The 14808-nt window shown below is 39.8% G+C and overlaps 1 protein-coding gene across 16 annotated transcripts in view; it reads right to left on the bottom strand.

The window, feature by feature from the left end:
- The window catches only part of RAPGEF4 (Rap guanine nucleotide exchange factor 4), a 299972-nt gene that overhangs the window by 42045 nt on the left and 243119 nt on the right, over positions 1 to 14808 (bottom strand). For 14 of the 16 annotated variants that reach the window (XM_070508109.1, XM_014846624.3, XM_070508107.1 and 11 more), the window contains 2 exons: positions 13458 to 13546; positions 6422 to 6500 (listed from right to left, as the gene is read on the bottom strand). In XM_070508109.1, the coding sequence (XP_070364210.1) occupies positions 6422 to 6500; positions 13458 to 13546 (168 nt within the window). Of the gene's footprint in view, positions 1 to 1974; positions 2199 to 6338; positions 6501 to 13457; positions 13547 to 14808 lie in introns of those variants that run through there. The other 2 variants (XM_070508117.1, XM_070508118.1) reach the window with 2 other exon arrangements.

The raw sequence follows: 14808 nt of genomic DNA, 5'->3' as shown, positions 1-14808 counted from the left end.
TAAAATCTTTTAAATGGTTGATTTTGGAATTTTTCATAAGACTTGGCATTTCTGGGTTTAACTCTGTGAGGCTATTCCCACCAGGACAGCTCTTGCTGTGTTCGTGTGCACTTGTTAACTCTGAGCTCACAGGAGTGCTTGCTGTGCTGTTATTTTCTTTAGATGCCTCCCATTTTCTTACTCAGAATACTTTTTTCTCACTGATTTTCAGAATTCTGTGCATTTTTAGAAGCCTATAGTTCCTGGGTATTCTTTTCAGTCTCAAGCCAGGGGCTTGTCCTCGTGGCAGAGCAGTAAGGACATGGCCTAATGCAAGACACTGCCTGGGTTTAAATCTTGTTCAAACACTTACTAGCTATGTCACCTGGGGCAAATTACTTAGCTGCTCAGTCTCATTTCCTTATTGTAAAAAGAGTACACATCTCATAGTGTTGCTATGAGGCTGAGAAAATGTACATAAAATACTTTGAGGAATATCTGATAATATCGGCATTTCCTTCCAAAGAGAACATCACGTTCCTATCATTATCAAACCAAGTCTTCCTTATTGGAAATAAACTCTCAAATTGCATATCTGCAGGAGTAAATTGCTCTCATAGTGACACATGGATCAAATACTTTTCATAACCAAATGGGGGACTACAATGATAAAATTTGGCTTCAACAAAATTTAAGCTGACAATTTTCCTTAGAAATCCAAAGCATGTTGCTAAAAACTTGGCTTCTCTAGAGAAGAGGCTGATGGTCTTTTATAAATCTTTCACCAAGAAGAAAAGCAAATTTTGATAAATGTTATTCTTAGAGAACCTAAGTCAACTTATGAAGAGAACATCCCCAGGTCAACTTCACAGAGTAAGTGATAGAGACCCTGCCATTTCATAAGGGAAACTCTTGCATTTACTTTGTTTCTGTAAGGGACATAATACACATAAAGGCAGTTTTAGCTAAAACTTAGCGGCAATTCTGCATTAATTCAAGAAACTACATAAATTATTCCCATGCTAAAAGCGTAGAATTTGTATTGAATATTAAGCCAAAAGAAATTAGGATACTAAGAGAAAATATTTGACCAAAATTATCGCTGTATTTAAATGTTTATGAATTTAAATGTAAGCAATTTATCACTTAAGATTCTTTCAGCTGCAGAAACAATCTGTCCTAAAGAACACAGACCTGGATTTGTTGATATAACAGAGAATCTGTTAGCAAGGTAGGCTTCAGGATTGGCCCAAGTGCTAATGATGTCACCATAGACTCCATTTTTCTCTGACTCTCCACTCAGCTTTGTCATAGGGCTCATTCTCCTCACAACTGTAGGATAGTTGTCACTGGCAATTGAGGCTACAGGCTTCCTGGTCTCGCTCTTAAATTTTGAGAAAGCTTTTTACCCAGAAGCCCCAGGAAACTTCTCTTTGAATCTCACTGGCCCAGTCCACCGTGGGCCAGCAATTTGAGAACCAATCATGGTCAAGGGCAGCCAATTACTATGAATAGCTAGACTGACCAACTGAGTCAACTACGACGTCCACTGCAACTAGAATTACAGTAGTGTTACATGGAGTTCCTCCGAACAAGTGCCAGTATATGCGGAAACTTAGGTAGTTACATGGCTTCCGCGTGCCTTGATTTCTCCCACAGAGAAAATGAAATAAATATCATACCAGTCCTTTTTTGGCGTTGTGGGGGCTGGGTGTTGGGAAGATAAAGTAAATGATATGGAAATGCTCTGAATCAAGGATACAGTTATTAAAATTCAGAATAACACTAACTTAGTTGTGATTACTTACTGAATTGAAGGCCTGCCTTATTTGTACAAACAAAAATACAGCAGAGTTTAATCATAAGAAACGAAGTTAAGACAATAGGAGAGCAATTTGGTAATAAACATCAAAGCATTAAAATATTACATATTTTTTGCCTACTTTCAGAATTTAAAGTAAGGAAATTATCCTCTATGTGGGCACAGATTTAGTTGGGAGGATGTCGATTTATTGCATTGTATTTGTTATAGGGAAAAATGTGGAAATAATCTAAATATCCAACAGGAAGAGGCTAAGAGAATAAATTATGACATATCTACCATATAATATTCTCAGTCATTAAAAATGATAATGTGTTTTTCTCACGCATCTTTGTCACCTTGTTGCCCAGCACCGGATGACACATTGTAAGTGTTCAATAAATATTTGTGGGATTATCTGAAAAAAATAATGACGTAGTTTTATTTATACATATTGGGTTTGAAAAGATATCCACAACATTCTATTAAAAGAAAAAGAATATATTACCAAAAAACACATATAACATGATCTCATTTATAAAATTTCTGGAAGGTTTTTAATAAAACATCGATGAGCTACCAGGTGAACTTTGCTCTCTTCTCTTTTTCTGTGAACTGAAGTTTTTTATAAGGAGAAGGTTTTATTTTTAAAGATGACAAAGCTGGGACCAACCCCGTGGCCAATTGGTTAAGTTCCTGCGCTCCGCTTCATCAGACCAGGGTTTCGACAGTACAAATCCTGGGCGCAGACATGGCACCGCTCATCAGGCCATGTTGAGGCGGTGTCCCACATGCCACAACTGGAAGGACCCTCAACTAAAAATACACAACTATGTACTGGGGGGCTTTGGGGAGAAAAAGGAAAAATAAAATCTTTAAAAAAAAAGACGAAGCTATCTATATTTAGAAAAGTGGTGTGGACAAGTATTTAATGACAGAGTAAGAGATTCACAAAATATTGTTTAGTGACAAAGCATACAAAATTATTTATTGTATGATCCCATTCTTATCCTTAAAAGTATATATCTATATGTATTGAAGAAAGACTGGAAGGATACACACCAAAATGTTAGCTATAGTAATACCTGGTAGGGTTATAGGTGGTTTTTATTTTCTTTTTAAAGATTAATGGACAATGGAACTGAATTTTACGTGCAGATTTAAAAAAAAAAAATTTAAAGAACTGGAGATGAAAAGTACAGAAATTGAACAAATATATTCTAAAAACTCATTATAAAGCACTTGTATTCATCAGGTCACATCATGTCCCAAGCATATCTAATGAATAGATAGTCTCTCTCATTTGCACATAAAAGGCTTAAAATATTAATGTAAAACAGAGTTCTACCATCTTCCTCTGTGCTAAGAGCAAAACTGGAGGAGACATACAACGTGGATTCAGGACAGAAATAGGCGTCGGTGACTCAGGGCTCATTTCTTTTCTGTACTTGTAATTGCCTTTCTCTGAGCAAATCATAATTTTTCATTATCCTAGTTTATTGATTTGGAAAAAGAGCAGTGAAAATAGTGACTTCTTCACAGAGCTGCTATGAAAAGTCACAGAAATTAAGTACTTTGAAAACACTCAGCCAAAGTATCTCACTTAATGTGAACGCTTCAGTGGAATGGCAGTATTTTACCATCCCCACATCCCATGTTAACGACATGTGGGTTAAATGGATCCCCCCCGCCACCGCCCGGTTCCATTTTACATTCTTTCTCCCTGTCGCTTGTGGATGTGATGTTAGGCAGTTTATACGTATTTTTTGTTTTTGCCTGCTCATCATCTATTTCTCCACTTTCTCTGTTTTTCTTTACAGGCAATCTCTGTGAAACTGCTCAAAAAAGTGCTGTGCCTTCAACCAAGATGTCAGCAGTGACCCAAGCTAGGCCAACTAGACCCTCTTTCCCAGGGATGTGGGAATGAGGGGAGGGCCAGGACGCCTGGAGTAGATTTACCCTGACAGCAGGGTCTTTAGTTGCTGCCCTGAGGTCCCTTTCCAAGGCCTGGGTTCTTTCAGAATTCCTTCAGTTCTCTAAATTCATCATACTCTTCTGATAAATTCCTTTATTCCTTAAGTCAGTCACAGTTGGTTTCTGTTACTTATGACCAAAAAAATGTAGCTTAGATAAGGAGCCTATATAACATGTCCCTGAAGGGAACGGGACTAAAAATTGAGTCCTCAGCACTACATAGAAGCATCTGCACATAGATGACCTTCAGTGGCAGAGCCCTTTCTGGTTTCTTGCCTGCACCAGGATGAGCTCCCAGCCTCCCTGGGGTGCTTTCTCTAAGCATTACAGAACAGCAATTCTTATATGAGGCTCTTATTCCCAGAATGTAAGGACTAGACTTATGCTATCCAATATGGTAGCCATTAGCCACATGTGGCAATTTAAATTTAAATGAATGAAAACTAAATAAAATTAAAAGTTCAGTTCCTCAGTCACAGTAGCCAAATTCAAGGCTGGTGGCTACTGGGCTAGCACAGAGATAGAACATTTCCATCATTGCGAAAAGTTCTGTCAGACACTTTATTTATTTGGTTTCAACAAAATGGGCTTACTTTGGTTTTAGCTAACTGAAGCACAGATAAACATGCTTCATGTAATACATTGTCAGGAAATGTTCTTAAACTCTAATTAAAGGATAAGCTTTTAAAGACATAAGTTGTGAAGAAAAAAGTGACACAGCCCAGGCTTGGAATCCTAAGGCCTGGAGGAATCCTGGCCCTGCCACTTGCCTTGGGCATGTCACTCCATTGTTTTTGAGCCTCAGAATTCTCATTTGTAAAGAAAAGCTAAAACTAACCCAATGGACTCCGGTAAGAATAAAGTGGTATAACCCGGGTCAATGTTCTTAGCATGGTCCCTGACACATAGAGGGTTGATTCAAAATAGAACAATGAAGAGAATCTAAGCGCTCATAGGGCCAGGTATGAAGGCAGCGTCTGAGGGCACTAGGTGGTGTAGACAACACCCAGCCATCTGGATTCCCTCCATCTACTGAGAAAAGAATTAGGATTGGACATCACAGGCCTCCCTTGATTCTATTGTTCACTTTCCTGTCTTCTCCTCCTCTCAATATCATTACCCCCACATCTCCCCAGCTGGGCATGGCATGGACTTCCCTCTAGAAACTTCTATTTTAAAAGACAGATATAATGATTCCAACTAATTCTGTAGGAGAACAAGCGAACAAATGACGAAATCAGAATTTGTGAAAAAAAAAAATAAGCTTAGCGTTTGGGGCTTTGAGTTGTAAAGATGATATGACTTGGACCACTATACTCTCACTCTTTGTTTAGTTTTGTTCGCCTTAGGCTTATCCACATGCTAACTGCTGGAAAAAAAAGTCTAAACTCAATGGTGGTTTTTATTTTTCCTTCCAACAAATCTCAAAGGTCTAATAATGATTACCATGTATGAAGCTAAAAGAGCACAGAGATCCTGAATGTGTTAATTTTACTTGAGAAAAATTGAATATGAGCCAGAAAGAATATATAATATATGTAAGTCTCATTAAGCTGTCATTACTTGGAAAGATAGTTTCCAGGCAAATAAATACCCAAATCTTGTTCTTGCAGCTCCCTCTGAACAACATATTCAACCCAAATCTATCCTCACACATTCTGCTGACTTCAAAGAGAATTATGGGTGAACAAGAAAATGAGAATCAGGTAGGGAAATTATAATTCCGAAAAAGAAAAACATGCCATCATTGACTGGACTGCTCAGGAAGAAAGCCATTCTCCTTCAACACATTTAACTGCTCAAAAAGGCCAAAATGTTTTGGGGTCTAAATTTTTGCTTCTTTAAAAATAAAGCAGAACTGGAAAAGATACTTTCACATGCCCCCCAAAGTTGGGGGTGTAACTTATCAATAATATTCACTTCTTTTATTCAATACACATTTTCCGAATGTTCCCTCTGTGCCAGACACTGCACACCAATTGGTCAATTCAACAGACTCTTGAAAAGCTGCCCAAAACAAAGTCAGTTTTCAAGCTGTCTAGAGGAAGTAGCAATAGAATTTCAGGTTTTGTATCTTTGATTTAAGTCAATGGGATAATAATAAAAACAGCAACAAAGCCATTAATTTCAGTATCTAGAGGAAAGGACGGACTAGGACAAATGTGAAAGAAAAGCTACCCCACAATGATAACTTGTATCTGTCTCACAGGTTAGTGATCTGATTAATACCATAGCTTAGAGGAAGAACACAAGCAGAGCACAGTCCGTTCTGCCAGCTATCCTGACAGAGGTACCGAGGCTGTCTCCAAAGTTAGGGAACTCTCCCTAATAATACTCCCTCATAATACTCTTCCCCATAACCTTCTCTAGCCTACCTCCCAGCTATGTATACTTGTCACCAGCATCACCTTCCAGAGGTAACTTGGCTCCCATTTCTCTACAGAGGTAATGAGGAAGAAATCCTTAAACATGGCATGGAAAAACCATGCTGGAGAGAGCTGGAGAGTGTATGCTGGGGAAAACCGCTCATGTTTCAGAATTTGACAGGGGTGGAAAGCTCAACTCTGCCTGGGCCATGACTTACCTTCGGAGAATGAGATGCGATAATGGCCATATGCCTAAGGAGTGTCTTCAAGTGAATAGAGACTTTTCACAACAAAAGGATATTGGGCCACCAGGGCTGGACAAAGCTGGATATTTGGCATAAAAACACAGTGCATCATAACAAAGTCGTTTAAAACAGAATCTGCAGGAAGAAAAAAACGCAAAGCAGAAAAGGAAATTAGGTTCTTGTAGAAATCTTTAGGAAAGGAAGAATATCTGTTCATTGGCTCTTGGTCAATGGTTCTGAGACGTTGGCTTGGGGTTTTGCTGTACAAAGAAGCACTGCATATAAAAATAATAATGTTGACAGAGCCTGAGATCAAAATTCAGTTTCTTAGGACAGTGGACAAAAAGTATAATATTTTAAAAAGAGACAGCTTGTACAAATGGCACTGGTCACCTTAGCCACAATGAATTTTTAAAAAATACATATAATTAGGGCTGGCCCGGCGGCACAGAGGTTAAGTTCGCACATTCCGCTTCAGCAGCCCGGGGTTCACTGGTTTGGATCCCAGGTGCAGACCTACACACTGCTTGGCAAGCCATGCTGTCTGTGGCAGGTGTACCACATATAAAGTAGAGGAAGATGGGCATAGATGTTAGCTCAGGGCCAGTTTTCCTCAGCAAAAAGAGGAGGATTGGTGGCAGAAGTTAGCTCAGGGCTAATCTTCCTCAAAATAAATAAATAAATATTTTTAAAAGCCCCATATAATTAAAGAACCACCATGGGCAGTATCATGTATGCAGAGTTAAGACATGGTCATTTGTTTGCCTATCTTACACCATGTCTTTTGTCGATATCTCTTTTTCACCTGCTATTTCAAGAGGGAGCAATGAAGGATGAGAAGGCGACAGAATTATAGGAAGTGGAGGTGGTAAGTGCAGAGAATGAGGGAGACAAAAGCAGGAGAAAATGACAAGATAAAGTCTGTGAGCAGCAACTGAAGCAAAACGAAAGCTCTACAGCAGATTCAATGGCGAATGTCCTATATTTGAAGCTATTTTTCAGGCAGGTAAGCAAGGAGATGGCAAGAGAAATAAGGCAAGTCCCAAGACAAGCTGCATTTGCTTCATTCTGAATTCACGCTGGTTCTTCAACGCAAAGACAGCACTGTCCAGGCAGCCTTGCTGGGAAAGCACGTGAAGACAGATCTAAAAGCCCTGGGAGTACACCCACTGACACTTGCAATCCAAGATGCTACGGGGATTTTCAACTAAAAAATGAACTACACTGGCTGAGATCTGAGAAACATCTAACTTTTCAAATGGGAAATGCTAAGAAATAGGAAAATTTTAACTATGTAAATTAGATTTCCAATGTCTATGTTTTAAATAACTTATCTTGGCAAAGTTGGAATCAGGGACAAAAGGTTTAACCATTATACTCATTTTTTAAAAAATTGAGATATAATTGTCATATAACATTGTATAAGGTTAAGGTGTACAATGTGCTGATTTGATACACTTATATATTGCAATATGATTACCACTGTGGCGTTAGCTAAGACCTCTACCATGTCAGATACTACCATTATACTTATACTCATGTAAACCTAAGTGGTGAGTGTGAGCCCAAGCTGTCATTCAGTTGTCACTCAGTGTCAGCAGTCATTTCAGGCCCATTATACTGAGTCAGAGAAGGTGCCATACAGAAGCTGCATGCAACTTTTTTTGTTAAGTACAAAAGGATTTTGGCTAGTCTGAATTTAACATCTAGAGTCACCTTTATATGTTTTATACATTCTCTGAGGATAGGGGAGGTAACACTTGCTGATAAAGCCTGTGCTAAGGAGTAGTTTAAATGTTGCTAAGGTGGAGATCTGAGTAGGGGACTCCAAGGCTGGGGAGCTGGTCACTCAGCATGGTAACCACCCAGCACCCAAATTTCAAAGTGGCTTTCTTGTTCTCTATGCATATGCAGTAACCCTTGAGAACAGACTTTATTTATTTATTTATTTTTGTTTATTAATGTTATGATGGATTACAAGCTTGTGAAATTTCAGTTGTACATTTTTGTTAGTCATGTTGTGGGTACACCACTTCCCCCTCCGTACCCTCCCCCCACCCCCCCTTTTCCCTGGTAACCACCGTTCAGATCTCCTTCTCAATATACTAATTTCCACCTATGAGTGGAGTCATATAGAGTTCGTCTTTCTCTGACTGACTTATTTCGCTTAACATAATGCCCTCGAGGTCCATCCACATTGTTGTGAATGGGCCAATTTCGTCTTTTTTTATGGCTGAGTAGTATTCCATTGTGTATATATACCACATCTTCTTTATCCAATCATCAGTTTCTGGGCATGTAGGCTGGTTCCACGTCTTGGCTATTGTAAATAATGCTGCGATGAACATAGGGGTGCAACGGACTCTTGAGATATCTGATATCAGGTTCTTAGGATAGATACCCAGTAATGGGATGGCTGGGTCATAGGGTATTTCTATTTTTAACTTTTTGAGAAATCTCCATACTGTTTTCCATAGTGGCTGTACCAGTTTGCATTCCCACCAACAGTGTATGAGGGTTCCTCTTTCTCCACAACCTCTCCAACATTTGTCGTTCTTGGTTTTGGATGTTTTTGCCAATCTAACGGGGGTAAGGTGATATCTTAGTGTAGTTTTGATTTGCATTTCCCTGATGATTAGCGATGATGAACATCTTTTCATGTGTCTATTGGCCATATTCATATCTTCTTTTGAGAAATGTCTGTTCATGTCCTCTGCCCATTTTTTGATCGGGTTGTTTGTTTTTTTGTTGTTAAGCAGTGTGAGTTCTTTGTATATTATGGAGATTAACCCTTTGTCAGATAAGTGGCTTGTAAATATTTTTTCCCAATTAGTGAGCTGTTTTTTTGTTTCAATTCTGTTTTCCCTTGCCTTGAAGAAGCTCTTTAGTCTGATGAAGTCCCATTTGTTTATTCTTCCTATTGTTTCCCTCAACTGAGGAGTTACAGTGTCCGAAAAGATTCTTTTGAAACTGATGTCAAAGAGTGTACTGCCTATATTCTCTTCCAAAAGACTTATTGTCTCAGGCCTAATCTTTAGGTCTTTGATCCATTTTGAGTTTATTTTGGTGTGTGGTGAAAAAGAATGGTCGATTTTCAGTCTTTTGCATGTGGCTGTCCAGTTTTCCCAGCACCATTTGTTGAAGAGACTTTCTTTTCTCCATTGTAGGCCCTCTGCTCCTTTGTCGAAGATTAGCTGTCCATAGATGTGTGGTTTTATCTCTGGGCTTTCAATTCTGTTCCATTGATCTGTGGACCTGTTTTTGTACCAGTACCATGCTGTTTTGATCACTGTAGCTTTGTAGTATGTTTTGAAATCGGGGATTGTGATTCCGCCGGCTTTGTTTTTCTTGCTCAGGATTGCTTTAGCAATTCGTGGTCTTTTGTTCCCCCATATGAATTTTAGGATTGTTTGTTCAATTTCTGTGAAGAATGTTCTTGGGATTCTGATTGGGATAGCATTGAATCTGTAGATTGCTTTAGGTAGTATGGACATTTTAACTATGTTTATTCTTCCAATCCATGTGCATGGAATGTCTTTCCATCTCTTTATGTCGTCGTCAGTTTCTTTCAAGAAAGTCTTGTAGTTTTCATTGTATAGATCCTTCACTTCCTTGGTTAAGTTTATCCCAAGGTATTTTATTCTTTTCGTTGCGATTGTGAATGGGATAGAGTTCTTGAGTTCTTTTTCTGTTAGTTTATTGTTAGTGTATAGAAATGCTACTGATTTATGCACGTTAATTTTATACCCTGCTACTTTGCTGTAGTTGTTGATTATTTCTAATAGTTTTTCTGTGGATTCTTTGGGGTTTTCTATGTATAAGATCATGTCGTCTGCAAACAACGCGAGTTTTACTTCTTCGTTACCTATTTGGATTCCTTTTATTTTTTTTTCCTGCCGAATTGCTCTGGCCAGCACCTCCAGTACTATGTTGAATAGGAGTGGTGAAAGTGGGCACCCTTGTCTTGTTCCTGTCCTCAGAGCGATGGCTTTCAGCTTTTGTCCATTGAGTATGATGTTGGCTGTGGGTCTATCATATATGGCCTTTATTATGTTGAGGTACTTTCCTTCTATACCCATTTTACTGAGGGTTTTTATCATAAATGGGTGTTGGATCTTGTCGAATGCTTTCCTTGAGAACAGACTTTAAAAAATCATTTCCAACTAGAAAATGATTTCTCAAGTCACTCGATGACAAATGCTGGTCATAGAAGTAAAAAATCTAGGAAACTAATAGTTCTTAGGCAGAAAATAGATGTTTTGGTAAATTAAGAGAAGGTACTGGCAAACCCTGGGGTGTTCATTTCTATGATGTAAACCAGTTTCACTGTCAACTCTGACATTTCTCACTGTATTGTAAAACACACATGCCAAGGGTCCCCCAGCCCACTGCATCCATGAGTTTCATGGGCCTGAACCAGGATTACTTTTAGTAAACAGAATGACTGTGTGGCACGTTCTTATTTTTTATTATGAGCAGGATACTGACTTATTCTCTATCTCCAAGTCATGAACACTATTTGTGAGAAAATAAAATCAGAAAAACTGTTGGTAATGAAGTTTGATATTAAGTTATGATGTTAAGCTACTTCAAACATCAAACATGGAAGGGTCAGGAACCACATCCCACGTGCCAGCCACAGAACACACTGATTTCTAGGCTTTAATTTTTTAAGAAGCAACAATCTAGTCCCTACTTCTCTTAGAGGTGACTTTAAAAGAAAGATACATTTGTTCTTCATCAAATCTTACAGATCTTTCCTTAGATGCCATAGTCTCTAATGTACCAGAATCTCCCTTTTGAGTCAATATTCACCTTAAGGAAGATGCTGTTTCTCGCATTACACAATCACACATTCTGGGCAAACAGTTAATCAGATGGGAAAAATCTGATATATTTTTTCTGACCTTAGGTCCTGGAAATTTGGTTTATTTGAGGTTATGTATGCCTCCTGGAAGCAAGCAAGATGCTAACTGGTCCCTCAAGGGTTTCCTTTCTCAAGAAAAACTTACCACACTCTCCTTGCTTGGACATCTTCAACTATTCCCCAAAGCTTGGTTTTGCATTTAAGACCATCCAGGATCTGTACCCAAATTCTCAGACCTTACCTTCCTTCTCCCACTTATGTATCTGATAGTCTAGAAAAGCAAAACACTTGTTCTCCCTTGTCCACTTCTAGGTCAGAACTAATGCTGTCCCTCAGTGTGGAAGGCTTTGTCCCCATCTCCAGTTACTAGTCACCAGCCTTCCTTCAGGGCCACTTTAAAGGCTATATTCTCCATGACATTTTGCCTGGTCCCCTCAGCCAGTCAGTGCTGCTGAAGCACGGACCACATTCTGCCTGATGTTCAAGCTATTTGCACATTCCTTTCTGTCCTCTAGTAGGTTACAAACTTCCTGAGGGCGGGAGGCTGATTTCTTGTTCACATTGCGTGGTCCAGAGCATCCAGCTTAGTGGCTGCCCAACAAGAGACTCAACAAATATTGAAGTGAAACTAACTGCCCTGGAGCCAGAGATCCTACCATTTATATCTACTGCTCCCCAGTTAATTCACTACATAAAAAAACCCCTCAGATGATCTATTTAAAGAATGAGAAACTGGAATGGGGAGATAAAATAGGAAGTAAATCAGTGGTAAAATACTTATAGGAGATATATAATAATAACGATAACTTTGCAAAGAGGATGGAAATGGACTCTGAACTACCACTCAGTTCTTGAGATAAATCTTTGAACTTCTTTCAGTGAGAAATGCTCTTCTATGAGCTCAGTGTGCTTGAAATATTAACCCATTAGTCTGAGAGACAGGCCAGTAGCATAGGATTTGAAAAAATAGTTGAATGTGGACCATTCCAAAGTCACGTACAAGATGGTTACCAAGGTGGAGAATGATATAAAAACTCAGAACACTTAGCTCACTGGTGAGATTCATCTCACGCACCCTCAAATCTCTGGGTCTTAGTTAACAAGACTGGCTTACTGTGAGGTGGCGTGATGGGTTGAGTTTTGTCCTCCAAAAAAGGTCTGTTGAAGTCCTAAACGCCCGGGACCTGAGAATGTGACCTTATTTGGAAATAGGGCCTTTGCAGGTGTTAAGATGACGTCATTAGTGTTTCCTTATAAAAAAGGGAACTTTGGACACAGAGACAGAGGCACAGAGGGAAGACTTTGTGAAGAGGCACAGGGAAAACGCCATGTGAATGAGAAGGCAGAGATCTGGATGATGCGCCTACAAGCTAAGGAACGCCAAAGCCTGCCAGCAAACCAGAAGCTGGATGAAAAGCATGGAACATACTCTCCTTCATATCCCTCAGAAGGAACCGACCTTGCCAACACCTTGATCTTGGACTTCCAGTCTCTAGAGCCGTGAGACAATAAATTCTGTTGTGGTACTATGTTACAGCAGCCCTAGGAAGCTGCACAGTGGTGTTTAGTTATACTCTGGGGCAGCCCGAGAAGGTACAGCCACAAAGAGAACCATTTTACTCCCAGTTGGAGCAAGGTCGGGCTTTTCATGTAGGCAGCTTCAAATCCTTTATGGGAATAGGCAGGATTTAAATTGCAACCTAACAGAGGCCTATGGAAGGCTACTCCTAATATGTGTGAATGAGACTAAGCCATCTATAAAGGTCAGCCAGGGCTAGAGTGGGCAGAGGACGGTCAGAAGGATTACTCCCTGACTGGGCCACACAAGGATGCTCCTCTAATGTTAATGCATATAATCCCCTTCTACAACTGCTTTGGCTAGACACACTGAGAATGAACTCAGGATATATATTTTTTTTTTTGAGGAAGATTAGCCCTGAGCTAACATCGGCTGTCAATCCTCCTCTTTTTGCTGAGGAAGACTGGCCCTTAGCTAACATCCATGCCCATCTTCCTCTACTTTATATGTAGGACACCTGCCACAGCATGGCTTGCCAAGTGGTGTCATGTCTGCACCTGGGATCCAGACTGGTGAACCCCGGGTCACCAAGGTGGAACACACACACTTAACTGCTGCGTCACCGGGCTGGCCCCAGGATTTTTTTCTTTTTTTATAATGCTTTGCATGGATTTAATGGATACATGAAACTGTTCTAAGTGTTTACCTGTTGCTTCATTTAAAGCTGGCTCAAGGCGTATTGTTTCTAGAAAATGCTCTAAAATTTTTTCAGGTGTTCCTGACATCACAGTATACCTGGATAAGAAATAAAAACATCATTAGGTTTTAAAAGTGGGCAAATCATTAATAAATAACTTTTCACATACCTACATTGTTTATTTTTGAGATCCCAGGGAACCATGCTGACAACTTCTGGCCCATATGCACCTTAAGGTGAGAGAGACCACGTACCTTGCAGAGGTCACACAGGAAGACAACGGAAAAGCCACAAAGTGAAGTGGTTATTAAAACGTTAATTCTTTTTTCCCTACGCGGAACTAAAGTGAACTTCTTAGAGTGGCTCGCAGGCTGGTAACTGAGAAATTTGTTCCAAGGGGAATGAAAGGAACATGTATCTCAGGGCAGTTCAGGACAGGCAGGGGGAGCTGGCGAGGGGAAGCGACAGTAAACCAGGTTATCCATATATGGGTCACTTGTAGCAAAATTTCACTCCCACACTGGATTCCCCTGCCTATTTCTGGAGTGCTGTCTTTCCCAACTGTATGCTGGTATGTGCTTTGGAAAGGCAGCTGAGAATAAAACAAGAGAAAAGAAAACAAAACCCAAAATACCAATGAACAAACAAACCCCAGTAGCATCTGAATAGGAAATAAAACATCAGTAGAAAATCCATGTAATTTATTTCAATGTCCAATATAAATTATTTTGCGGGGGGTGTGTTAGCCATTATTTAAGAAGATCCATCCATGGGGCTCTTCAATCAACAGGAGAGGATTTATTCTTTAAATTGAACGTGGGTTATTTCAAAGTCATATTCACGATGGTAACAAAATGGAATGAACACCATACACACATTGTATAGAAGACATTAAGATGATCTGGCGTTCCTAACCCAAAACTCAGACTTTGCTTTTCCGCTTGGCATTTCACTTGAAGCAAAATGACAGGGAAGAAACAATGGAAATAAAATCCTCTTCTATTCAGAAAGCAGCAGTAGAATTCAGCTCCCGGAGAACCCACATTTCTTCGCCTCCTCACCGACACCCTCTCCCTGCCTGTTTGAGACCTCGCAGGAAGTGTGCTGAGATCCCGAGAACGTCTCTAACATATTTAGTCTCATAGTCTTCACCTCCTGTCCGAGGGAGTGAAGAGGAGCCCACTCAACACATGACCCTGCGACGTGAAAAACGGAGAGCGAGTCGATCAGCCCTGGTACTGAATGAAGCAGCACACGCAGTCTACCTGGAAGGTAACCGGCAGCTGAAGCTTTTCTGTGTGTGCATTTGTGTGTGCGTGTGTGTGCACTCAGGGCCAAAAGGAAGCTGAAGAGTTTAAAT

The sequence above is a fragment of the Equus asinus genome, chromosome 4, assembly GCF_041296235.1.
Source record: "Equus asinus isolate D_3611 breed Donkey chromosome 4, EquAss-T2T_v2, whole genome shotgun sequence".
Classification (NCBI taxonomy): Eukaryota; Metazoa; Chordata; class Mammalia; order Perissodactyla; family Equidae; genus Equus; species Equus asinus.
The sequence above is the reverse complement of the archived record's forward strand: the minus strand, read 5'-3'. Positions and strand labels throughout refer to the sequence as shown.